Source organism: Nyctibius grandis, chromosome 18 (genome assembly GCF_013368605.1).
Source record: "Nyctibius grandis isolate bNycGra1 chromosome 18, bNycGra1.pri, whole genome shotgun sequence".
Classification (NCBI taxonomy): Eukaryota; Metazoa; Chordata; class Aves; order Nyctibiiformes; family Nyctibiidae; genus Nyctibius; species Nyctibius grandis.
This window is the reverse complement of record NC_090675.1, coordinates 3,048,840-3,074,666: the sequence shown is the minus strand read 5'-3', so window position 1 is coordinate 3,074,666 and position 25,827 is coordinate 3,048,840. Positions and strand designations below refer to the sequence as shown.

At 58.5% G+C, this 25,827-nt stretch overlaps 2 protein-coding genes across 5 annotated transcripts in view; both read right to left on the bottom strand.

The window, feature by feature from the left end:
- The window catches only part of HSPB1 (heat shock protein family B (small) member 1), a 163,976-nt gene that overhangs the window by 62,122 nt on the left and 76,027 nt on the right, over positions 1–25,827 (bottom strand). The gene's annotated exons all lie outside the window — the stretch shown is intronic.
- Positions 8,459–25,827, bottom strand: part of DTX2 (deltex E3 ubiquitin ligase 2) — a 34,738-nt gene continuing 17,369 nt past the window's right edge. For 3 of the 4 annotated variants that reach the window (XM_068415440.1, XM_068415445.1, XM_068415441.1), the window contains 6 exons: positions 12,200–12,286; positions 11,219–11,289; positions 10,402–10,557; positions 10,153–10,314; positions 9,407–9,496; positions 8,459–8,778 (listed from right to left, as the gene is read on the bottom strand). In XM_068415440.1, coding sequence (XP_068271541.1) covers positions 8,554–8,778; positions 9,407–9,496; positions 10,153–10,314; positions 10,402–10,557; positions 11,219–11,289; positions 12,200–12,286 — 791 coding nt within the window. In that variant the 3' untranslated portion in view covers positions 8,459–8,553. The remainder of the gene's footprint in view (positions 8,779–9,406; positions 9,497–10,152; positions 10,315–10,401; positions 10,558–11,218; positions 11,290–12,199; positions 12,287–25,827) is intronic. The other variant, XM_068415444.1, reaches the window with a different exon arrangement.

The following is a 25,827-nucleotide window of genomic DNA, read 5'->3' as shown; positions in this document are numbered from 1 at the left end:
TGGGCTGGCAGTGAAGGGCCGGGCCCACAGCGGGTCCCTGCCGCCCCCCGGCCCCCCCGAACGTGCTGCCATGAATCCAGGAGCGGGGACAGGGGACCCCTCCTGCGGGACCTGCCTGGGCGCGGGGACTCGCCCGGCACCCGGAGCTGGGGCTCGGGGCCGGCAGACACCGCCGGTCCTTGGCATTTGCGCCTGGCTGCCACAGGGACACGGCGGGGACACGACGGGGACACGGCGGGGACACTGCAGGGACGCGGGGACACGGCGGGGACACGCTGCCCCGTCCCGCAGCACTGCCCCGCTACCCCCCCCCGCGCAGGGGGACAGGGGGACACGGCGCAGGCCACCGCCACCGCCCGCTCCCCATGTGCCAGCGCCAGCCCCACGCACGGTCGGGGCCGTGTGTCCCCCCTCCAGCAGCACCCGTGTGACAGAGGACAAACCCCTCCGCAGCCACTCGAAGCCGTTTTGCGGGTGAAATGGGTGTTTCGTGTCCGGGGACGGGGCAGGACGGAGGGGACCCGCGTTTGCGGGGTGAAACGGTGCCTTGGCTGCGCCGGGGCTGGTCTCCGCGGGGGTTAATCGCCGGGTTTGCTCGGTTTCCCCTGGCTGGGCTCCACGGAGGCCGGCTGGCAGCCGCAGCGCGGGGGGCGGGTTGGTGACACCCCTCCCGACACCCCGGTAAGGGTGCCGGGACCACGGGTCAGGTGTAAACATGGTGCCGCCCTTCGCATGGCACCTACGGAAAAAACATGGGGGTTTAATATATGTATATGACACGTGTAGGTATCTGCATCCCTCAGCTCGAGGGGGGCACAGCCACCCTGCAGTGCTCTGGGGGGGTCTCATCCTGCCCAGGCTGCAGGATCGGGGCACCCACGATTCCCACGCAGAATCAGGCCCCACATCCCCTGTGCAGGATCAGGGACCCACACCTCAGTGCAGGATCAGTGTCGTGGACCCTCACCAAGCCAAGCCAAACCGAGTAACAAACTAGGAACAGGATTTATTTCACAAAATGATAACAAGGTCAAACGAAGTTTTCACGCTAACCAAAACTGCTTGAGCCTCCAGCAGACATTAACAGTGCACAGGTTCAGAGTGTCGGCTGGGAATTAATACGACACGAATTCATATTAATTCTGAAGGGTTTTGGGGCTGATAAGCCAAAATGTGCCACCACTCGCCTAATAAAGGGAAGGCGCTGAGCCCCGAGGAGTTTCCGTTTGTACCCTCCCTTTGTACCCTCGTCAAATCTGATCTGGGGTCAAATATAGTCACACAGACCCCCCACGGGCTGAGGACCCACACCCCTGGTGCAGGATCAGGCCCCGGGCTGCCGGTCCCCTCTTGCCATCTCGTGGCTAGCGAGGGAACATCAGCAGCACCCGGGCAGGATTGGGCCAGCTCTGGGTGGGGGGAACCCTCCGCTGGGTTTGGAGCAGGGAGAAATCACTGTGGGGTGAAGGGAAACAAGGAGAAACACCCCCTACCCCGTTCCTGGGGGAATTCCTGTGCCCCTCACCCCAGCGTCAGGGCTGTTGGGGGTCCGGCTCCCCTCGCTGCCTCGCACCTCAGGGGAGGTTTCCCCATTCAGAGTGGGGGGCGGGTGGCACCACGTGCCCCAGGCTGGGCGTGAAAATGCTTCTCTCACTCCAGAGCATCCCTGGCCGCATCCTGCCCTGGGTGGCAGCTGTCCCCCCCCACGGACAGGGCTCGGAGCCCTGCGTGGGGTACGGGGGTGAGGCCACGAGGGGCTGCGGTGAGGTTTCGGTGGGTGCCATTCCCGGGGGGGTCACAATCAGGAGGCAGAGGCTGGACACAAAGTATGCGGAAAGACCTTTAATGTCCCGCTCCATCGCGGCTCCCCAGGGCCCTGGTCCGTGGGGCAGGTCTGGCCATGCCCTGCGGTGATGGGCATTGTGCCACCGACACAGGTGGTGCGACCGCGAGGGCACCCGAGGGTGCGCGGGAGCAGGCGGGGAGGGGACGTGGTGCTGGGGGGGCAGCGGGGAGGCAGCGCGGGGGCACGGCGGGGGCTCAGAGCCGGGCGGCCGGCTGGTCGTAGACGTGGTGGGTGTTGTACCGCTGCACCGTCACCGTCTCCGGCTTGCTGAAGGTGCTGCTGCCGCCGCAGGTGTCCGAGCTGGGGAGGGACGGGGGGGTGAGGGACGAGGAGGAGGCCACGGGGTGCTGGTGTCACTCTCTGGCACCGGCCCCGTGTGCCCAGCACCCATCGTGGCTCTGGGTGGTGCGGTGGGACGTGGGGGTGGCACTCACCCCCAGAAGACCAGCATGGCCACCAGGCCGGCCAGCAGGATGGCGAAGAGGATGGAGAGGATGGAGGTGAGGGCGATCATGCCAGCACTGTGCGTGCTGCCTGTCGCGGGGATGCTGCTGGGTGGCTGGGCTGGGGAGAGAGCGGGACGGGAGGGAGCGGGGCGTGCACCCCGGGGCAGCGCGGGGGGCCCGGCCGGGGCACGGTGGGGTCGTGGGCGATCACAGGGTGCAACTGCTCCATGCCACCACAGCGTGCCATCGCAGCGTGCCATCACGCGGTGCCCTCACACCCCAGCAGCACCCATAGCAGCGCCCTGCCTCAGTTTCCCCAGCTGCTCGCAGGAATGCTGCACCTTGAGCCGCTGGTGCTCAGTGTGCAGACCTGCCCCCCCCCCCGGACCAGCCCGTGCCCCCCCAACACCCGATGGCCACGGGACGGGTGTGAGGGGCAGGACGAGCCCCCCGCCCCCAGCAGCAGTACCTGTCTTCAGGGTGATGGGCTCCGACCAGGCTGTCTCGGCCACGGGCTCAGAGCCCTCCAAGGCGAGGAACTTCACCCTGGGGTGGGAGGGGAGGTTGGCCGCGCTCCCCCGAGCCACGGGGCCCTGGAGGGACACGTCCCCGTGAGCAGGCTCACCGGTACGGCCCGGGGCCGGGCAGGGGGCCGTTGCAGGTGGGTCTGGTCTCATCCCCGGCGCAGCTGGTCTCGCTGCCGACGCGCAGCACCGTGATGTCCCCGGGGCGTTTGGGGCTTTTGGGGCAGGGGTAGTTAAGGAGGGTGGTGTTGAGGGTCATGTAGGCGGGGGCGGTGGCAGGGAAGTCCTGGAAGGCGCGTTGGGGGGTCCCCGGCCCCACACTGTTGTTGAAGTTGGGTACGGCTGCAGGGATGGGGACAGGGTGAGGAGGGACCCGGGGGCGGCACGAGGAGCCGTGTGTGCCCCCCTGCCCGAGGCTGCTCCCCCGAGGCCCTCGCCGTACCCCACGTACCCTCGGGGACAGCCACCACCAGCCAGATGACGGGGTCGCCTTGCACCTCGTTGAAGACGCAGCGGGGCTGCTCCAGCACGAAGGTGGAGGTGGTCATCAGGCCCCCCAGGGAGGGGCTCGCCAGGGTCGGTGGGTGCCCCAGCATCTCTGTGGTGAGAAGCCAGGGGGTGTGCGGTGGAGGGTGCAAACCCCCCGCTGCAGCCCCCGACTGGCGGCTCCATCCGGCTGTGCCAGTACCGGGGGCTCGGTGTGGGGACAGGAGGGAGCTGATGGCTGTGATCCCGGCTGCGGGGACCCCGCTCCCTTCCCACCCCCCATTTTGGACTCAGACACAACACATTCCATGAAGAGAGGAAGCAAAGACACCCCGTGTCACCCCCCCGGGGAGGGACACCCCTGCGAGACCCCCCAGGGGACCCCACGCTGTGCCAGCAGACCCAGGCAGGTGACACCAGGGACACTGGGGGTGGCACCCAGAATGGGGGGGGGCATCAGCTGCCCTACACCTCCAGGCTTCGGGGGGGTCCTAGTGCCTGCGCACGGGGTACGCCCGCACGCAGGGGACCCCCACCCCAGTCCCACGGCATCGGCGGACTCACCCAGGCCGCAGGTCATCGGCAGGAGCAGGAGGAGCAGCGGGAGCATCGTGCGGGCGTGCGGGTGCCGCGGGTGGGAGTGCGGGCGGCCAGGCTCCGCGTCCCCACGGGACCCACCTGCGGCCGCCAACCGCCCACATTCCTGCGCCGGCCACGGCCCCGCAGCAAACAGGTCGGGCCCGTTTCCCCGGGGAGCATTTGCTACGCCTGAGCGCCCGCCGGCGAGGTGTGCTGAGACCTGCCACGCTCGTGGCACCGGTGGGTGACAGCCTTCGCCCAGGCGATGGGGCAGAGCACACCCCTGGGCAGTGCCCCCCATAGACCCCACTGGTGCCAGCATGTGCCCCCCTGACATCAAGTGCTGCCAAGCCAAGGTCCCGGGTGGTTTTTGGGGGTCCCAGTGCCCCCCTCCTCCACAGCTCCAGCCTGGCGTGGGCGATGGCGAGGGTCTGGTGAACGAAGGAGGGGGGACATCGTCCCACGGCCGGGCAAGGAGGAGGCAGCGAAAGGTGTGAAGTGAGAGTTTACTCAGCAGGACGCGGAGCGGGAGGGCGGGGGGGAAAGCAGCCCCTTCCCGGGGGGCTGCAGGCACAGCCGGGGGGCAGGGGCTGGGGCAGGGCCGGGGGGATGTGGTGGCTCCTGTAGGACCCGCCGGCGAAGGCGCCGCTCCCCGAATCCCGGCGACACAAGGACCCCCACGCCTCGGCGCTGCGGGGAGAGACAACAGGCGTCAAGTGGGGTCCGCGGGGCCCTGCCAACCCCCCCACCGCCACAGGGCCCTTCCTCCTCGCCAAACTGTGACAAACCCCTGATTTAAAAAAAATAAAAGGCTTTTTAAATCTTAAAATCGTCTCCATCGCTCTTCCGATGGGTCCAAGGAGGGGGTGTTTTCCTGGGGCCCTCGTGGACACATTCCCCCCTGCCGAGCGCAGCCCCCCGTACCCCACGGCGCCGAGCACGGCCGCGGCCAGCGCGGCCCCCAGGCTGGCGAGGACGGAGGCGATGACGGCCACGTCGCTGCCGCGGCGCAGGGGCGCGGGGTCAATGGTGCTGGGGCTGCTGGCTGGAAGGAGGAGGGATGAGGGATGTGGGGGGACACGGGGAGCTCAGGGGTGGAGCGATGGAAAGGGGAGGGATGGGGGAGATCAGAAATCACGTCTCCCCTCCGGGTGTTGGGGTGATGGCGCAGGGCCGATGCCGGGCTGCGTGCCAGCACCCCAGCTGGGCAGGTGTGGGGGACACGGGGGGGATGGCAGTGCTACTGGTACCTCTGCGCAGGAGGATGGGGTCGGACCACCGCGTCTCGGCTTTGGGGCCGTGGCAGCCCATCAGCAGGAACTTCACCCTGCGGGGTGGGCACGGCGGTGACACCGGGGGGACGAGCATGCCCCGGGTGGGGAATGACCCCAGCGAGACCCGGGGGGGTCCGTCCCACCGGCCTCACCTGTAGGGCCCCGGGGAGGGCAGGGGCCCGTTGCAGGGGTCCCGGCCGCCCTGGCCCCAGCACGCTGTGTCGCCCCCGACACGCAGCACAGCCGGGCTGGGGGCCGAGCAGGCGAACGCTGCCGCTGCCATCTCCAGCGTCATGTAGGAGCGGGCGGTGGGCAGCTGCCCGTACGGGGGCACGTCAGCCCGGGACGGGGGGTTTCTGAAGGCGGCCGAGGCTGCACGGCACAGGCGGGGGGTGAGCGGCTGCGGCGAGTGTCCCCCACGTCCCCCTGCCACGGTGAGGACGTGTGCGGAGGCAGCGGGCGCTCACCGTTGGCGAAGGCCACGGCCAGCCAGACAGCGTCGGAGGCGGTGGCGTGCCGGTCGAAGACGCAGCAGGGCCTCTCCAGTGCGAAGGTGGTGGCCGTGACCTTCCCCGGCAGCGCCGCGGGGGGCACGCGGGGCACGTAGGGCAGCAGGGCTGGGGGGGCGGGCGGTGAGCGGGGGGCCCCGTGCTCTGAATGGCTCTGCAAGCGCCTGACCCCAGCCCGCATCTGCGCCGGGGTCCGTGAGCACAGCGGGGGCTCACGGGGTGCCAGCAGTGCCAGCACCACGGGGATGGCACCGGTGCAGGGACCCCCCAGCCATGCCCGGCCCCGTAACCCCCTCCCCGGCACAAACACCTCGCAAAGACCCACGGGGAAAACACCCCACAGCCCCTCCGAGCCCCCGGCCCCCTCTGCCCCGTCCCCCCCGGGGGAGTCACCCAGGCCCGCGGCTGCGCCCGTCCCAGCCAGCGCCAGCAGCACCCATGGCAGCTCCATGGCGTCGTCCCGGTGGGGCTGGACGTGCTGCCCTGCTCCGCTCACTCCGTCCCACTGCCGAGGGGACGAACCGCCCTGCAAGCCCCCGCCGTGGGGACCGCCTGTCCCGAGGTGCCGGGCCCTCCCAGCCCCACATTCCTGCACTGGCTCTGCCAGCCCAGCAAGACCCCGTGGGCAAAGGGGCCGCCTGTGCCTCCTGGGCCACCCACTGATCCCAAACCCCCATCCTGGGTCACCCGCTGGTCCCAAACCCCCCGGGGAGCCGCCCCACTGGACCCCAGAGCTGAGGCGCTGGAGTGGGCTGCAAGGATGCTGGGCACAAGGCTGTGCTGCGAATGGGGAAACTGAGGCACAGAGGAGGCACCAGAGGCACGTTCAAAAACAGGTTGGCAGGAGCTGGAGGTTTTGTTGGGGCCATGAAGGCAGCTGGGCAAGTGGTCCTGCACCGCCATTCACCCCACCAGGACCTGACTCCCCACGGGTGCCCTGTGCCCACCCAGCACCTAAAGCCAGGGCGGATGGTGGGCCCGCGCCCAGCGGGTTTGGGTGCAGCCAGCCTTGCCCCGAGGGCGGGGACGCACTCTGGAGCCAAACCCAACACCCCAAGCGCTCAAGGCAAACGGTTCCCACCCAGTGCCGGGGGTGCGGAGACACCCGAGCTCTGGGGCCACCCCATGCTGACATTTCCCCCTCGCTGGTCAGCGGGGATGGGCCATGGCCCCCCCCTCCCTGGGGAAAGGGTCCCCAAGCCCTGGGACAGGGCCAGTGACCCTGGAATGGGAACTGCCCCACAGCTCGGGGGCCCCCACCGCTGCCCCCCCAGCCGCTCTCCACGCAGCGGGGTTGGAGTGCTCCTTCTGCGGTGTTTGCCAAGGGCTGCGGCTGCCCGCTCCTGCGTGGGAGAGGATTTCCCCCCCTTCCCCAGGGGCCGGGACCGAGCCGGCAGATTAAGTGGAAATGGGGCATTCCGAGATTACCCCGTCCAGCTGCGGAGGGGAGAACCGGGCGCAGCTCCAGCCTCCATCCCCCATCACTCCTCCTGCCCAGCAGTATCTGCCCCAGCGCCAGCAGATGCCCGCAGGGACATGCCAGCCCCCCCATCCGCCCCCCCAGAGCCCGCGGCGGGGCGAGGGAGGCAGAGTGACGCGGGGGGACACTGAGTCACAGTTTCAGCCGCCGGCACCCAGCATACCTGCGGGGTCACAGCTCGGCTGCTAATAACCACCCTGCTGCAAGGGAGCAACACCCGCCGGGGGTCCCCAGCCAGGGCCAGGGGCACCCGAGACGTTCGGTCAGACCTGTCCGGTGGCATTAGAAGCACTTATTTGGGGCTCTGTTCCCCCCCAGCTGCCACCGGCACCACGGTCATGCTTTTGCCCCTGGAGCTTCTCCCTTGGCCAGCTGCTGCCCCTGCCCCATGGCAGGGAGGGACCAGCCTTGCAGCGTCTCCCTGCGCAGCAGTGCCCAAGTGCCCGGCTCTGCTGCTTTCCACCCCTTCACCGCCCGCATCCCCCTGCCATGGGGGCTAAGCCGGCTCGGGGCTCAGCACCGACCTGGCAAGGATTTTAGGAGATGGACGTGACAACCAGGGATGAGCCACTGAGCCGAGCCAGCTCACGCCACGGTGCCCAGGCCCAGCCCAGGCGTGGGGAGGCTCCAGCTCATTCACGCACAGGGGCATCTCCTGAAGATGCCTTGGGCCACGCTCGGCAGGAAATTCTGGCTTTGCACAGGGCTGGGTGAACCCTGCTCAATTTTCGCATCAATTCACTGTTTTGATTGCTGGGACAAGATGATCTGGGGATGGAAAGCTGAGGTTTAAACTCGAAACCTCTCCCTTTCACAACCAGGGTGGGAGAGGAGCAGACACAGAGCTCAGCAACACCCAGACACGGACCTGCCGCACCCAAGGAGCTCTGGGTTTTGCAGCATCCCCATACTCAGCTGGGTGCTGGGGGGCTTCCTCCCTGGAGCCTGCAGCAGCAGGTGACCAGAAGGTCACCCCCCTACAGCCCCCTGAGTGGGTCAGGACCCAACAGCACATCACAGATGGAGTTAGGTAACTCAAGGGTATAAAATCTGACTGAGGGAACCACTCTTCAGAGCTCCCTCTCAGCTGGTCTGAGACCCCGTTACACCCAACCGCGCTCCTGCCGCATCAGCGGCTGTATCCGACTGCTGGAGAGGTCCTACGGTCCCTCTCCCTGCCAGAGCTTTGTATTTTACCCCACTCTTATTTGCATTATTGTGTGTTGAGCTCATGAGTAAAGTTACTAAGTGGACGAATCGCCTACTCCGGGTCAGCGGAGCGAGGTGTCCGTGTTATTCTGCCAGTGAGGATGCTCCCGCGGGACAGTGTTTTATTGCTCAGTGTGACAGGACTTAAGGCAACAGGAATAAGTGCACTAGGTGGCCCCCCGAGGCGTGCACGGCCCAGCTCAGTGGCTCAGGCAGTCCTCGGTGACGCCCTGCGCAGCCAGCTCCGCCAGCACGTTGTCCAGGTAGCTGGGGTCGGGGTAGCCGTGGCCGCTCAGGTTTGCGTCCATCTCTGTCTTGTGGTGGATCTCGTTCCACACCACCGTGTTGCTCTCGCCCGTGGTGTTGGAGGTGCCCACTGTGAAAATCAGGCGTCTCTTCCAGGCCACCGTCAGGAGCCCCAGGACCTAGAGGTGGAAGGAGAAAAACCAAAGCTGGTCTTCAGCAACTGGGAGAGCCGAACCATGAAAGCAGCTTGCCAGAAGCTTAACAGCCCAAATCTCTGCTGCAGCAGGAAGAAACCAAAGATCCCAGCATCAGGAGGAATCTCCCTCACCTCCTAGTTATCCATGTGGTGACCCTGATGGGAAGGACCATTCCCTACACATGCTCGTCTTCCAGGACTTGAAAAATACTGGCACAAATTGAGACAAACACGCCCTCCCAGAGGAAATGGGGATGGGAAGAGCCAGCAGCTGGACCCTCCAAGCTGAGCGGTTCTCTGTGCAAACCCTTGTAAGTGCATAGCCGGAGACAGGCCAGGAGTGTCTTCCCAAAAGATCAGGTGGGATTTTGTTTAGTAAAGGGATGAAGGAGAACAAGTCTTCACAATCAAAGCTGTGAAGAAGCAGCAAAGATTCAAGGGCACAGGGGTTACAAATACATGTGAGGAACACACAGCACAGACAACTACCAAGGACAGCTGGTTGGCATGGCAGGGACAGCTCCCAAAGGCAACCCTGTTGTGCCAATCCACCAACACAGGGCCAAGAGACAGCCTGAGAAGGGTCACGTTTGCAGGGGGTGACACCTCACCTTTCTGCCCTTCTCGTTGTTTGGCAGGTAACAATAGCGGGGAAAGCCTCTTGCTGTGTACGGCTTCCCAGGGTTGGGGTGCTCAGGGCCCTGCAACAGAGAAGACATATTTGGCATGGACATCTCCATCTTCATAGGTGTTGGACAACCCCTCAGCAGCAGGATTTGACATAGGCCCATCCCAAGCCAGCTCTTCCATGTAAAAGGAGCAAGGTGCTGCTGCTGCTGCTATGAGGTATGTGACTTGTTCTTATGGGACATGCGAGCATTACGGGTCCTCCAAGAGCGGTCTCATGCTGAGATACAAAGCCAGCCTTCAGATTACTTAAATTCTGGTGGGAGACAGCCCCAAACCACAGGTTTTTCCATGTGCTCTGGTGACACCCTAAAAAGACCACCCAGCTCAAACCTCACTGCAACCACCAAAACCTCAGATGTGGGTTGCGACACCAGACGTTGGGATCTCTCCCACCTCGTGAGCATGGGCTGAGTCTCCTCCCTATTTCACGCAGACATTAGTCTTTACTGCAGGTGAAAGGCTGTTGTAGACCCTGGGGCCACTCTCAAAGGGGGAAAAGATCTTTCATAAGGAAACTCAAGTCACCCATACGTTGAAGAACAGGCAGTGCAGCTGCCAGCTCCAGCACCTTAGGCTGCTCAGCAGGTACTCTGCTGGATCCCAGTACTGTCCTGGGAGGCTCTCACAGCTTGTGCTCTCCAGCAGCAGCCGTTCCTGCGAGGCTCACCTGGATGCCTTCGCTGATGTGATACACAATCTGGATTGTCCCGCAGTCCCTGTGGCCAGGGAGGGACTGGGGGAAGGCGGAGATCTCCATCTTCCCTTTGGGCTGAGTACCGGTTTTCTCTCCGTAGACGATTTTACAAGAGGGGCACTGCAGACTCCCGTCCTGCGAGGAGAGAGAAGCAGGCGTCAGAGCTGCACAGCCGGGTCACCTGGGCGCAGGGGACCTGCTGGGGATGGGCCAGCTCAGCACCTTGTTGCCGTTGGAGTACATGGCCAGCACGCAGAGCATGTGGAAGGAGTGCTGGCAGTTCAGGTGACCGACCGCCTCCGGCTTGATGGTGCTGCTCTTGCACGTGTCGCTGTAACCCGAGGGGGAGGACAGCTTCTCCATGCAGATGACACAGTCCTAGGGACCAAGACAGAAAAGACAAAAAAAAGAATAAACCACCGTGTTGAGCGAGCACAGGCTGATGGTAATGACTGACCCACCAAGGAAGGGACCAAGGAGATGCTTCAAGAAGATTTGCCTTCAACTTTAACCCCTCCCCTTGAGGTGTAAGGGGGCAGAGACAGGTCTCCTTATCTGGCTGGTATCGCTCCACTCCACCTGCTAGACAGCACAGGAGGAGAGCCGCCATCCCTCAGAGTGGGAACCAAGCATGGCTATGTCCTGCTCCTCTACAGAGCAGCTCCAGTGCAGGGGTTTGATCTCTCTGGTTTTGACCTCTCCGAGCATTGAGAGGAGACCAAAGCCAAACTCCCTCATCCACCCAAGGCCCTGCAGCCAGCTCCAAGGGAAATGGGGAGGCATTGCCAGGCTTAGCTATTCAGCCCACACCGTGCTTGCTCTGTCACACTCCTGTGACGAGGACAAGTCACCAGTTATCACTCAGCACTAGGCAGTGCTGAGGCCTCTCCATCTAGCACCAACGGTGCCATTGCAAGCAGCAGTATCTACCACACGGGATGCCCAGGGAAGGATGGTCCTTCAGGCATCGCCATAGTTTTCACAGCACCCCAGTGAACAGATCACTGGGCAAGCCAGAGGTGCTTCACTGTCCTCTCACCTCGTCGGCAGGAGAGCCCTTCAGCTCTTCCAGGTACTTCTTCACCACGGCTTCTGGCTCTGTTGGTGTTGCTGCACAAGGAGAGAGATGAGAAAAAGAGAAGTCAGACACACCATGAGATGTGACGGGCACGTGCATAGAGCCAGAGAGAAGGGAGACAGGCAAGACACTGGTCGGGGCGCCGAGGAGAAAGGTTAGGGTTAGAGGGGGAGAAGAGGCTGCTCCAACTGATCCCCGCAAAGGCTTTGCTATCAGAAATGGCTACCACCGGGACCGTGAGTGCCGCAGGGGGGAGAACCCAGGGGCAGATGTGGGTGCCCTGTGCCGTACACCCATGGGTCCACCTGTGGCTGGTGTGCTCCACTTCTCCCCACGTACCCAAGTGATGCCAGCCAGGTCCCAGCTGGACTTTCTTTGTGCACACCAGCTAGGATCAAACTCAACCCAAGGACGCTGTGGTCTCAGCGGGGTAGAGGATCACATCGTCTGTGCTGTCAAAGGAGAAAAGGCATGCCCACATTGCCCCAGCTGGCACCTGACAAGGAGACCCAGCAACGCACTAAGCTTCAGGCCCTGTTCCGAGCACGGCACAACAAGCTTCACATCCTTAACACGACACAGGGGCCTTGCTCTCGCGCGTCCATGGACTCAGTGCAAGTCGCAGGGTCTATAAACCAAACCAGCTTTCTAACAGGTGCCCTGTTTGCAGCACATGACACCGATATCTTTGCGTTTTCCTAAATACAGTCCCCACAGGCACCCGAGCAGCCCACCAGCACCGGCAGCCTGGTCTCCTCGGAGGCATTACAAGATTAAACACCACACAACCCCTGGAGCAAGTTACCGCCAAAAGCATGAGCAGTCGCCTCAGCTTCCAGCCCATCCTTCTGGAGCTGCCCAGCAAGGCTTGGCTTAAGCCAGCGAGCACCACACGCCTCTGCACAGTGCCCAGCCCCGGGCGAGAGGAGGTGAGCTCCTTACCGGTCATCAGGCCCGTCACAGAGGCTGCCAGGCTCTTCCACCAGCCCAGGAAAGGAAACATTTGCAGAAGTGACCCTATGACTCCACCTGGCAGGAGGCAAATGGCAGACGTGTCACTTGGCTCGGGGGGAACCTCACCCTTCCTTCCCGAATCTGCTGCTGGGGGGGATCGGGGGAAAGCAGTGCTGTGATGAAACGGGCTGGCGAAGGCATAGCTCTTCCTTCTCCATTCTCCTCCATCCCAGCCAGCCAAGCTGCCAGGGGGGTTCAGGGAGCAAGGCAAACACCAGCAATGGCCGGAGAGGCCACAAGCATCCGTGCCTGACACCCCTAAAGAGCTCCGCTCCAGAGCTCGTTTCTAAGCCACTGGAGAACATCAGCTGTGCTTTAGCACAGAGGGTACTGCTACTCCAAACTGCCACGTTCCCAGGGGGATGCAGAGCATTGCCACGTGCAACTGCTGGGCATCAGAGCTGCGGGTGTACCTGCACAGCACGCATCTGCAGCTCTCCCCATCCACTTCGGTGCTTTCAAGGAAGATGAAGGGTTCACAAGAGTTGCCCCTGCGCTTGAAAAAGCTGTGCATGAAGAGACAGTCACACAGGAGCCAGCACCGAGCAAGCTGCTAGTGCTGTGGGGGCACCTCGACAGAGAGCACAAGGTCACCCTGCAGCACAGACAGCGGGGTGAGATGCAGCCAGGGAAAAGATGCCTTTTCGCTGCAGACAGGCTAGCTCGGGGCAACAGAAGAGAGCGAGGCAGAGAGCTAACGTGGGTGGAAAATCGTTTTGCTAAGGAAGACTGATGAACTGGGAGCTGGACTCTCCTAAATGAAGACACAGTCATTAAGATGAATTATTTTCAGAAGGGGATTCCTGGCCATCCTGAAACACATGATTTCTGGCAGCAGTAGCAGGAGGAAGGGATGATTGAGCACCCCGAGCAAGAAAAGGAGCCCAGGAGGTGAAGGGATGCTCCCTCCGAGTGCCAGTGCTGGGCAGGAGGAGAGATGCCTGACAACCCAGGCAGAGCAGGGCTGCAAGGATCACTCTCTGGAGAGCCTTAGCCAGGAAGGTAACAGGATAAAACAAGCATTAAGCCAAAGAACAACATGGAAGCAGGTGTTTTCCACTTCAGGGGCATGCCAAAATCCCCTGGAAAAGCATTTCCAAGAACTGCAACAAAAAGAGCAGGAGACAAACAGGAGCCTGGGCAAGCCCCAGCCTTCCAGCTCTCAGGCCAAGAGCTCAGCAGTGCCAGGAGCTGCTTCAAGGCCTCACCACCAGACCCCTAACTGGGAATGCAGCTCCTTGCCTTGCCTTTTCCAAGGGTGAGAAATGGGTCCGGGAATCCTCTCAGCTGGGACCTTGCTCATATGCAGCAGATCACAAGCTGCCAGCCAGGAATGAGGCGCAAGGGGATGCGATCAGTCCGAACTCTCAGCTCATCGTCAGAGCTCAGCTCGGTGCCTGCTGTGCCTGAAGCCTTCGCAGCTGTGTGCTCTGTGATGTCCCCACTCCAGGCTGGCAAACACAGGGTGGCACTGCCCATGCACAGCAGTTGGAATCACACTCTGGCTTGCAACCTCAAGAGACCTTCACGGTCACACGTGAGATGGAGGCTTCAGCTCCTTCTGCCCTGCAGGTTTTGGAGAGGACCGTGTGAGCAGGGCTAGCTGTCACCCACCATAACTCCAGCCCCTTCCGCGAGCACCCGATCATGACCATCACATTCTCATTCCTGAGGATCCCGTCCTTCTAGACTCTGTTTTCCAGGTGGCTCTTTTTGAAGTGACCTTCCTTCTTGTCTCCTCTGGCTACGGGGTGGAGAAAGCAATGCCAAAAAGATGTGCAGACAAGGTGGTGAAGACAGCAAGGGAAGTGAGCAGAGAGGGTGTGTTACACCAGCAGCAACGCCTGCCCAGTACTTGGCAGAACGCCCCAGCTCACCTGCTCCCACCTGTACAGAGCTGAGCAGCTTTACAGCAATTCACCTTGTTGAGGACAGCAGAGGATGCTCCTTCCCTGCAGCCCCTACTGTGCATTTCACTTGCTGTTGACTTTCCTTCCTCTGGAGCAGCTCAGAGAAACAAAGAGACGACTTGCCCAAGAACTGCCCAGGCTCATTCCAATCAAATCAATGAAAGGAGGCAAAAATCCCAGTGCAGAACTGGGTAAGAGTGAGGACAAGGAAGCTCTTGCAGAGTCTGTGGGGTATGCAAAGCAAATGGCATTACACCACCTCACCAGCTGGCATTAGCACGGAGCTGGGGGCAACGAGAGAGGCAGAAGAGGGTGATGCAGCCCTCAGCCATCCCTAGGAAACCCATGCCTGACAGGTTTGCATTGTGCCATCTCTGATCTGCTCCTGTCACTGTAATGCCCCGATGCATTTACATCCACTAGGGTTGACTGGAGAAAGAAAGGGCTGGGGAGCCCAGGTGCTTTAGAAAATCTGTCCTCAGCTGCAAGCGCTTGGATGTCCAGTCCCAAGGAAGCCTTTTGACACGGAGAACTTGGTTTCAGCAAGTGAAGCCCGCACAGCCTTCCTTGCCTCCGAACGCAGGCTCTTCCTTGGCCAGACCAGCACATCAGGCAGGCCACATCCCAGCAGCACAGGGGGGCAAGACGAAGGCTGGGAGGCACAGCGCCTGCCCCGGCACGAGCCATGTATGCTTCAGTGTGTGAATCACTTCCTTACTGGACCATTTGCTTCATAAAAGTGTTTGCTTCCAAACCTTTGTTCTAGCCATCCCTCGGGACCATCAAAGCCTGTTCAGTCCCCACAGTTTTCAGGATTCAACAGCAGAATCGACCGCTGCCGTTCATCACCAGCTGGCCCAACGCCATGCTGTTGATTTCTCTGGATGTGAAGGAACGTTTACCATCCTTTCATTTACAAAGAGAGGAATAACAATTTTTTTTAACACTTCCCCTTCCTCCCTGTAGATAACAAGTTGTTGGCGGAACCAAGGGCTTTCCATGGGCAACATTTAACAGATGTGTTTTGAATCCCTGCTCAGCACCCAGCAGTAACATACCTCCTTCTGTATACCAAAACGAGCCACATGGTTCACAGCAGATGCTTTTGGATACCCTACACAAGCCAGGGACAGGTTGTTTCTAATTATTGCCACGGACAGTCACCCAACTCTGATCACCTCTGCTCCCTGGACTTGCAGAGGCTGGATCTGCTGGCCTCAACCCCCAGGAGGGCTGTCCAGAGATCAGGAAGGTGAGAGGAGATTTGGTGTTGAAGTCAGGTTTCTCCACGCTCAGCAGTTTAGCAGGCTAAGCAAGCAACCAGGCTGCCCTGGTCGGGACACAGAGCATCCCTGTTATTGCAGCCTGTCTCCACCAGCAGATGTGCCCCCACGGGAACTGCAAGCTCCCCTGACTTTGAGGGGTTCCCCAGTCCAACCCATCCCACAGGCACTGGCATAGTCTGCAGACCCAGCTGCAGATGGACGGACACATGGGGAGCAATGGGAGTCAGCTGGGATTACTCCCCTCGCCTAGCCAGATCCTGTCCTGCTCGGCACGAGCCTGCTCATCTCCTCTCCCTCCACACCGCAGCACTCTGTGCACGACTGCCCACCCCAGAGAGGACACAGAATCACAGAATCAGTCAGGTTGGAAAAGCCCTCTGGGATCATCGAGTCCAACCACTGCCCTGACACCACCATGGCAACTAGACCAGGGCACTAAGTGCCATGTCCAGTCTTTTTTTAAACCCCTCCAGAGATGGTGACTCCACCACCTCCCTGGGCAGCCCCTTCCAATGGCTAATGACCCTTGCTGAGAAGAAATGCTTCCTAATGTCCAACCTGACCCTCCCCTGGCACAGCTTGAGGCTGTGTCCTCTTGTCCTATCGCTGGTTGCCTGGGAGAAGAGGCCAACTCCCACTTCACTGCAACCTCCCTTCAGGCAGTTGTAGACTGCACTAAGGTCACCTCGGAGCCTCCTCTTCTCCAGGCTAAACACCCCCAGCTCCCTCAGCCATTCCTCATAGGTCAGACCCTCCAGACCCTTCACCAGCTTGGTCGCCCTCCTCTGGACTCGCTCCAACACCTCAACATCTTTCTTGAAGTGCGGGGCCCAGAACTGGACACAGGATTCAAGGTGCGGCCTCGCCAGTGCCGAGTACAGAGGGAAACCTCCAAGCCAGGGGAAAAGTGGACAGTGATCCCATCAGCTGAGAGGGTGACAAGAGGCACACCAGACCCCAACCAACACCTCCTCCCTTCAGTCCCCCCAAGGGTCCCGGGAAGGTAGGGCAGCCCCGTGGTGGCCAGCTCCGTGCCCAAGCTGCACGGCAGCGCTCGGAGAGAGCCCGACAAGCCGCTCGCCTCCCTCCCGGGCAGCTGGTGGGGCCTCAGCCCACCCCGAGCGCGCAGGGGGTGGCACTGGCGCGTGGCGGCGGCGTGTGGCCGGTGGGAAGACAGTGCCGATCCATCAGGACGGCAGACGCTGCCAGGCCGTGTGCCAGCACCGACACCGCAGCGCCTGCCCGGAGACTACGGCTTCCCCGAGACCTGCAGCACTCATCTGCGCCAGAGACATCACTGCCAGAATGAGACAACGTTAACGAGTCCTGACTAATTAGCACCTTCATTTAACATAACCCAGCTATTTGCCAAGCTGGCTGCAATTCCATCAACGTCGCCTCAACCCGTGCGGGGCCAGGGTTTGCAGCAGCAGGAGGGAGCGGGACAGGGCTCGGCAGGGGTACGCTGCGCCCACCACCACCTGGTTGCAGTCAGCTCACTGCTGGCCTCCTCCTGGACACGCAGCTCTTGCTAGAGCTCTCCGTGATGGAAAAACCTGGAGGGGAAAGGGCACGGGATGCAGAAATTCAGGGCACAAAACAGGCCCATCTCTGCCTCTGAGAGCAGTGCTCCTAAGCCCGGAGGGGTGCTGCACAAAGAGCTTGTTCCTAGGAGGGGCTGAGCACCCTCTTCATGCCGGGAGTCAGGCACCCTGCAGGACCAGCCTCCCTGCCTCCAGCAAAGGGGACCCCACTGTCTAAAGCGAGAGGGGGGGGGACTTCAGCAAACTGAAACAGAGAACAGCATCGCCCCTTCTCATGGCTCAGCACGGGAAAGGGCAGAGCTGGCAAAGCCTCTCCTCTGCAGCATGTCCTGAGCAGGGCGAGGATGGATGGGACAAATCCTGCCATGCCAGATAGGAGAAGGAGCTGCTTGGTGCCCCTTCCCCAGACGCTGTCCCATCCCTCCTGCTGGTGTCCCCTCTCTGCCCCTCCAGAGGTGTCCTGGCCCCAGCTGGTGGCATGGGTGAGCTGGCAGGGAGGTGGCAGCCAGGCAGGTCCCCAAGCCTGGCTCTCAGGGCTGGCACTGGGCACAGCCCTGGGGCTGAGCTACCTGCCCAGACACCCCCGGGGGCCGGGGCTGGTGCTGGCCCTGCCCCAGCACACCCAGCCTTCGGCCAAGGCGCGGCTCAGCCCCGGCGGGCAACACGCGTGGGGAAGACAGTTCAGAAATCGCAAGTCGCATCCTCCTATTAACATCACACCCTGCGAGCATCCCGGTCGCTTGCACCCGCATCTCCTCCCCACCGAGGAGGGGCTGGATGCTGCGAGCGTGCTGCTACCGACAGACCCCACCGAGGAGAGGCCGGCAGCCAGCTGCGCTGCAGAGGAGCAGGGCTGTGCGTTTGTGGCCACACCTGGCCCTAAATACAGCTAGTTTCACATCATTAACCAGAAGAGGTGACCAACACCAGTGGCAGGCCTGGCCCTCAGTTTTTTTGGGCTACTCCCTGCGGGAGGGCATTGCCTGTGCCAGGAGCAAAGTGCCAGGAGCCAGTGTTGCTCTGTGGAGAGAGATCCTCACCCAGCTCTTCTGCCACCCACCGCCGCTCGGCTCTTCTCCTTCACCTCCCATTTCCCTTTGCTCCTCCCATGCTTCTCCAGCCGCCCCCTGCCTTCTCCTCCCCCTCCATCACACATCCTACTCCGCATTTGCTCTCTCCCTCCTTCTCGCTGTTCGCATCTCCTCCTCCCAGCTCCATCCATAATGCATTTCCACAAGACACCTCCCTCTGCATCTAATTTCTATTTTCCTTCTACCACCCCTTCTTGCCTCCTTCGGATGGGTTTGGACCTCACTTCCCCATCAAGCCTCCCCACCGCATGCACAGACTCCAAGGAGAGAGACACACAAACTCCCTGAGACAGCCAGATGCCTCTTCCCCTCGACCTCAGGGCTCTTCCCTCTTCCTTAAACACAATCATCCCCATGTTGAACAACCACCCACCTCTAGACCCCTCTTGGCTTATCTGAAGGGGGAAGCACCTTAGGTTTGGTGGTGGTTGACCACCCCAGGACACCTGTGCTGGGGTTGGCAAACAACCTGTACAGCTGCACCAGGCTGGATTCACACCTGCCCCCGCAGAGCCCCGGGGCTGCTACACACGGATGGGACCCAGGCTCTAAACCAGGAGCCCACAGACCCCGTAAGGGTGAGGGTGCGGGATGCCATTGTGCTATGAAGAGGAGAAATGAAGGCCCTGCCCTGGAGGTGGCTCAGCTCAGCAGGAGAGCTGGGGTAACCCTGCCCTTCCTGCCACAGCACGTCAACCTGAGAGAGCTCCACTCCACTCCCTTCCACGCCAGACAGAAGTGGAGAGAACAAATCCTCTGCAATTCGACCTTGAGAGCCCTGTATGACTCAGGGGCCTGCTTGTCTGGAAGATGCTTGTCATCCCATGACTCAACTGTGACAAGCATGGCTCACAAGCAGAGCTTCTCTTGAGAGCCCGTATGGATTAAACACTCTCCTTGATGGTCCCTCAGCTCCCAGACTTGTCCCACCAACGAGTCAGAGAAGGTCCTGGCACATGGACGCCCAGGGCTCCCCAAGAGGGTGTAGCAGGACCATGGGGGAGGCTGCAGAAGTCTCTGACATGCACAGAGAACAACTGGGCTGCTCCAGCTTTAATGACTGATGGGAATGAGCAAAGCTACCACAGGACAGGGTCTGCTTTATCATCTTATTTCACAGCCTGTCAGACACCGTGCAGGCGGAAGGAGACATGCCCTGCTTCTCCCCTTGGTGGGACGAACATCATCAGTCAAATCAGAAGAGCCAAGAGGGTCGGGGGAGAGACAGGAGGAAAGGAGGGAGGCAGAACAAGTGCAGAGAGACAAAGAGAAGGAGATGGAAGCAAATATCAGAGTTTGAGCAGGAAGTACCTTTCTTGGGCACTTTCCTCCCCTCCTTAACTGAGCTGTGTTTTTTAGTGGCTTTATGGGTGCTGGCAGCTTGCGGCACACAGGTGAGGTGCACGGGGAGTCCAGCGGCTGACATCAGAATAGCCGTCATGCCTACAGTGGGTACGAGATCAACATGCAGGAAGGAAACAACGGGGAAACACATTCATTAAAAAAAAAAACCTTCAACCTTTCAAAGAAAATTAAAAAAAAGATAAAACAAAACCCAAGCCCTTGATTCAGAGGACATAAAACATCCGAGAGGCAACGGGGCTGGAGTCAGCACAAGGACAGGATCCAGAGGCTGTCAGAGGGAGGAGCCCAGGCAGCAAATTAAAGCAGGGAAATAGAGGCACAAGTCTTGCCCGTGACCCTCTAAGCTAGTGTGTGAACAGGACCTTCCTCTTTACTTGGCTTTAGGGCTCCTCAGGCACGGAGTCTGCTGCGGTGCAAAGTCCTCTCGCTACTGGAGCCCTGGAAGCAGCCCTGACCCTGGGGGGCATCACCTGTGACCCCTCACAGTCCTGCTCAGCTATTCCCCACTAAAGCTACAGGTTTCAAAGGTGTCACACCAAAACGATCCGCTGACCGTGGGCTGGAGCTGCCCCACGAGCCCCCTTTGCCCCACGGCGGCAGCCCCCCGCTCACCCCACGCCATCTCCTCCTCGGCACTCGGTTTTCCCAGCACCCCCAGCCGCAATGCCGTTCTCACCCACCCCCATCCCAGCCAGCTGGATTCATGGGATGCACTTTGTTAAAGCTAATGAATCATTAAAAAGGACAGCCATTCCCTGGAGGGAAAACTGGCACGCAGAGAGCTACAGGACTGATCGCGCTGATCTAATGCGATGCTTGCCTGGGAAATACAGGCCAGTTACAAGTCACAACATTTCTAAGGCAGCTTATTGCTGTTCAACTTACATGCAAGAAAACACCTGCCTTTGCTTTCCCAAAAAGTGACTTCCCACCTGCAGCAGCCATCGCCAGAGCTAAAAATCAACACGCTTATGGTTGCAAACCAACAGCAAACAGCCTAAAAGCCAGTTTTTCCCCAAAAGTTACCTCTGACAGCAGAGCATGCAAACCCACATCCTAACGCTATGGAAATTCTTGCCAGCATCCTGCACAGCAATTCACAGCCCAAGCTGAGATTTCTAAGGATTTTCTTTTTTTCAATCCTCTGTTCAGCTGGGTTGGGAGAGGAAGATATAAGATATCTGGTGGACAAGAAGTTCCCCATGAGCCAGCAATGTGCCCTTGTGGCCGGGAAGGCCAATGGTGTCCTGGGGGGCATTAGGAAGAGTGTGGCCAACAGGTCAAGGGAGGTTCTCCTGCCCCTCTACACGGCCCTGGTGAGGCCACATCTGGAGTACTGTGTCCAGTTCTGGGCCCTCCAGTTCAAGAAAGATAAGGAGCTACTGGAGAGAGTCCAGCGAAGGGCTACAAAGATGATCAGAGGACTGGAGCATCTCTCTTATGAGGAGAGGCTGAGGGAGCTGGGTCTGCTCAGCCTGGAGAAGAGCAGACTGAGGGGGGATCTTATCAACACCTACAAATACCTTAGGGGTGGGTGTCAAGAGGAGGGGACCAGACTCTTCTCATTGGTGCCCAGTGACAGGACAAGGGGCAATGGGCACAAGCTGAAACATGGGAAGTTCCATCTGAATATGAGGAGGAACTTCTTTACTGTGAGGGTGGCAGAGCCCTGGCACAGGCTGCCCAGGGAGGGTGGGGAGTCTCCTTCTCTGGAGATATTCAAAACCTGCCTGGACGCAACCCTGCGCAACATGCTCTGGGTGACCCTGCTTTGGTGGGGGTTGGACTAGATGATCTCCAGAGGCCCCTTCTAACCCTTAACCATTCTGTGATTCTGTGAAGAGCACATTTGTTCAGGACAAAAATGAGGCACCTTGCCCACACGTGACTGAAAACTGAGTTACGACAGGAAGCATCAGCCAGCTTTGTGTGCAAGCAGTAAGACTATTTTCTGCCTCAAATATGCACCCAGTCAAGAACCTGCGCCTTGTGACTAGACATCCCCTGCGCAAAGCCTGCGTCAGTGCTCCACAAGCAGGACTGCCCCCACAAAGTGCCGGCTGCATTTTGCACTTCCTTCACGCACGGTCCAAGTGCAATAAATACTCTAGAACCTGTTCAAGTCCTTTCCTGATACATAAAGTTGGATGCTTTTACTAAAACTTTCTTATCTAAGGACGAAAAGACAGACAGAAGGGGTTTCACAGGCACAGATGGATGAAGTAATTTCCCCAGGGTTACCCAAGAACCTTTGGCAGAGCTGGTCTGGCCACAAGACCAGGCTGCCCAACGCGCGCTGAAACCACACGCTTCCAAATGGGAACAGGTAACAGCAAACCGGGCAGCCGTGGGTCACCCTCATTAGGTACCATCACTGCTGATCCAGAACCGAGGTGTAGCCCCCAGTTCCCAGGAGGTGCAGGGCCAGAGGAGGGTCTTCAAAGCATGCAAGCACTGAGTTAGTACCCCTCACCCTCCCGACTGCACTGGGCTGTTCCCAGCAGGCACAGCCGAGGAGAACCCCCGACGTCGGTACAAGCCAGCAGATCTCTAACTGAATGTTGGATCCAGAAATTTCACAATCAAAATAACTTCCTTTAAGTCTTGAGCTAGAGACTGCAAGATTATTGCGTACTCTCAAGCCCGGTCTAAACCAGCAGTCCGTCACTACTCCCAGGGAGCCTTAAGGAAGAGCTTAAATGTTCCCATAACAAAAGCTACTTGTTTTTTTGGATGAGTGAGTACAACTGAACACCTGAAGCCCAGCAACAGCACCAAAGCCCCCACCTGCATGCACACCAGGCAGGTCCTTGCCCCGTTCAGCTGGTTAAAGGACCCGGAGGTATTCACAGAAGAGCAGGACCCACTCCCGCTGATGAGAGCCCAGAGGAACAGTGTTCTTAAGAAACGGGCACGATGCTGGACCTCCCCACGGCTGGGGGAGATCATCTCGGACAGCCTGACCCCACCGAGGCTGCAAAATGCAATTCCCCAGAATCAGTGCAAAAAAGGAAACGATAAAGTTGTCTCAAAAAAACCTGCTTCTAAGCAGGGCGACAGCACCGATTGCGAAGACTGACGTTTGAAAAGCAAGTCCAAAGACTAACAGGGACTATCACCACCTACGCACAGCCGACTGTTAAGAAGAAAGCATTAATTTTGCATTTGTCTAAGAGATCAATACCGTCTTGCTAACGTTAACATGCAGAGCCCATTTAAAAAAAACCCACGACAGAAGCAGAGGCTGAACAATCGACTTCAGACTCTTAACGTCAGAGGACAAAACGTTGCCTTCAAAAATCAAACCTCAACTGAGTTCAGTTACCCTCTAACACAGCCCCCTCTCATACCTGGAATAACATGTCCAAAACTGCCTGCCAGCATCGTGAATCATCACAAAGAAAATAAACATTTATTCCAGGAATTTTCTCTCTTGCGTTTGATGAGCTGCAAACACATCTACAACTCCACGCAGACATAGAGCACAGGGCAAACGTGGGATGAGGAGAATGACCCCAACCACATGTTCTCCCACAGACAATCTTAAACCGGCCAAGAAAAGGTAATTTTCCACTTTTACCTTCTGCTGCCTTCGGAGAGACACCCAATGAATCATCTTCTGCAGACTCAAATCAAGACAGCGTTCAAAAAGGGGATGTTCTGGTGTTACATCGCTCTTCCGGCTCATCTCAAAACCCACCAGCAATGCCTCCTTTGAAGTTCTAATACAATACTGGAAATCTCAGCATCTAACAATCCTCCCACAAGTTTGCTGACAAGAGTCCCCAGTAAGGGATCTCCTCTGATCTGAGCCTTACGTGGGAGTGTGTGTTCATACAAAGCGCCAAAACAATACACAGACACACATCACATCAGCTGACCGATTCTCCGATTCTGACCTGTGGACACAACAATTTAAATTCACAACTTGTTGTAGGTATCTGTGGAGTTCTGTCAGGAGCAAATGTGGCCCTGGACCTGGATAAATTCTCACCTGAATATACAAAGGCCAAGCTGCAACAAGATAAGCTTGTCCAGACCAAGACTGCTTTGGACACCCCTGTGTTCCTGCAGGAGTTCTTGCTGCCCACTAGCTACCCCAGGAGCTTGGAGTAGTATTATTTGATATATTCACACTTTCCATTGACCACTGGGTTTCCTCCCTGCAAGGAGGGCAGGAGAGAAGAGACAGAAAACCTTGCAAAGCATCCTTTGGCATCCGACCCGATCCTATGCATGGCTGCAATAACCACACTCAGGGAACTGCCTCTTTTTATTCTTGCTCAAAGCATCTATTTGGCCAGAAGTACGTTACTGACTCCTCGGGGTAAAAGTATTTTCAGTGGAGCTATGACAACATCCACCAGCTTTTCTCAGCCTGCCGTGTAAATAAGGGACTTTTGTAATATCCTGTGCAGAAACTGAGAATGGGAAAAACTCGCTTACATAATGTAATGAGTGTTGACCACACGCTTGCTCACATACCCAGCCCAACGTGTCCCTCCGGTCACCGGCTCTGGCTCCTGATCTGTATTTGCACAGCCCTCAGACTGGTATGCCTTTGGTTCCAGTCCCAGATTTAAGCAGGTAAAGAGGAATGGGCTGAGCTTACCTTCAAATAATGTGAGATCTCAGAAAAGCATTGCTAATTTGTGCAATTATATCCACCAGCAAAATTATTATGGTTAGTATGTTCCCAAATGCCCCAGCTCTAGGAATCATGCAAATGAGAAACACTGTTTCATTTAACAAGCTCATGTCCCGCCTTCATCTTAAAACTAGTATTAGAAAGGCCTTCACACGACCGCCTAGTCCACCCCCCAGCCCAAGGCACACCAGCTAAACTCCGTTATTCCCAAGAGATGTCAGTCCAGCTGATCCTTAAACACCAACACTGTGGTTCAACAGTTTGCTTAGACCTCTCTTCTGGCACTTCCCCACACTAACCAAGTACTCAAGGGGAAAGAAAAAGCTTAAAAGACAAGTTTCCACATGCACCTTGAAGTATTAAAATAGCAGAAAGGAAGGGAAAAGAAATTATTTCTTTTCTACAACACATGGTTTTAAAGTCAGCGTCATGGTTTCTGTGATCCCAAGTGGTGCTTTCAGAAGAGGTGGGGTTGACAGAGTTACAAACCCCTCACTCGGATCCCCAGGTGCTCATCACACAAACGAAACCCAGCTTCTCAGTCAGACCCGCAGGATCCCCCAGGAGTTCCCTCTGCATCCAAGAGATGCACCTACACCATTTCCCTACATCACCCACAAGATTCAGGGGGTTTCTCTCTCCTGCTTCAAAGCTGAGCCAAAGCTGCTGAGAGGCACCTCGGGATGGAGACCGAGGGTTGTGAGACTTCTGGACACGCTTCCCAGAATGAAGTCTTCTTCAGTTCACATCCGAGACTGCCCTCTCCCCGACGTCCTCACAGAGGACCAGAGGAACAAAAGGGGCCCAGCCTGTGCGTTACAGAATAACCTGAATAATAAATAACTCAAGCACCATCTGCAGGATTTTAACTATGAACAAAATACCACCTCCCAGAAGAGGTTCTAGAAACAAAGAGCGGCGCATAGCAAGGAAGAAGGTGTCCCTGAAGGCCCAGCCAATTAACGTTTTGATAAAATTTGGCCTTTTTACCAGAACTCTACTGCTTGCTTTTAACCAGAAATGTTCCCAGAGATTTATTTTTCCTTTCGCTTGCTAATTGTCCAGATCTTTCCTCTGCTTCCATGTGATTTTAAGGACAGACTCAAATTCAGACTTTTTCTCCTCCCTTGCACCTCTGGAGTCTGTCACGCTTGGCAGAAGGCAGCACAGCCCCGATCAAAGCTGTGTCCTACCAAGACCTGGATGTGAAGGAGACGCTGGTGCCAGGGAGTTGCTTCTGCACTGACCACACTCAGCCCAACCCATGCAGCTCTGCACTCCCCTACAACTCAGTGTGCCTCATGGAGAGCTCAAGATTATTAAAATGAACAATTATTCCCTCTTTTGCACTCCCAGCCTCCAACAGCAGCCATATCAGTTACAAGCTTAACCATTTTATTTTATTAAATGGTTGTAAACGGCTTATTCTACTGAGCTCTCCTGCAGCCTTTTGTATCTCACCGTGGCACTACAAGGCATCCGGCATCCTGTGCATATTCACTTCTTCCAGATTAACACTGGATGACTTGCACATGTAGGACAAGATCACAGTTAACAACATTACCACAGCCTGGATTCACCAGGGCTCTTCAGTTCTTTGCTGTATTTACCTTTATGTGATTAAGTACCTAATTATCAGTGCTAATAGCCAGGGGATGAAATTCAGAGCTTTTATAAGCAAAGGGAGTTCTTCTGCTCAGGTCATCCACAAG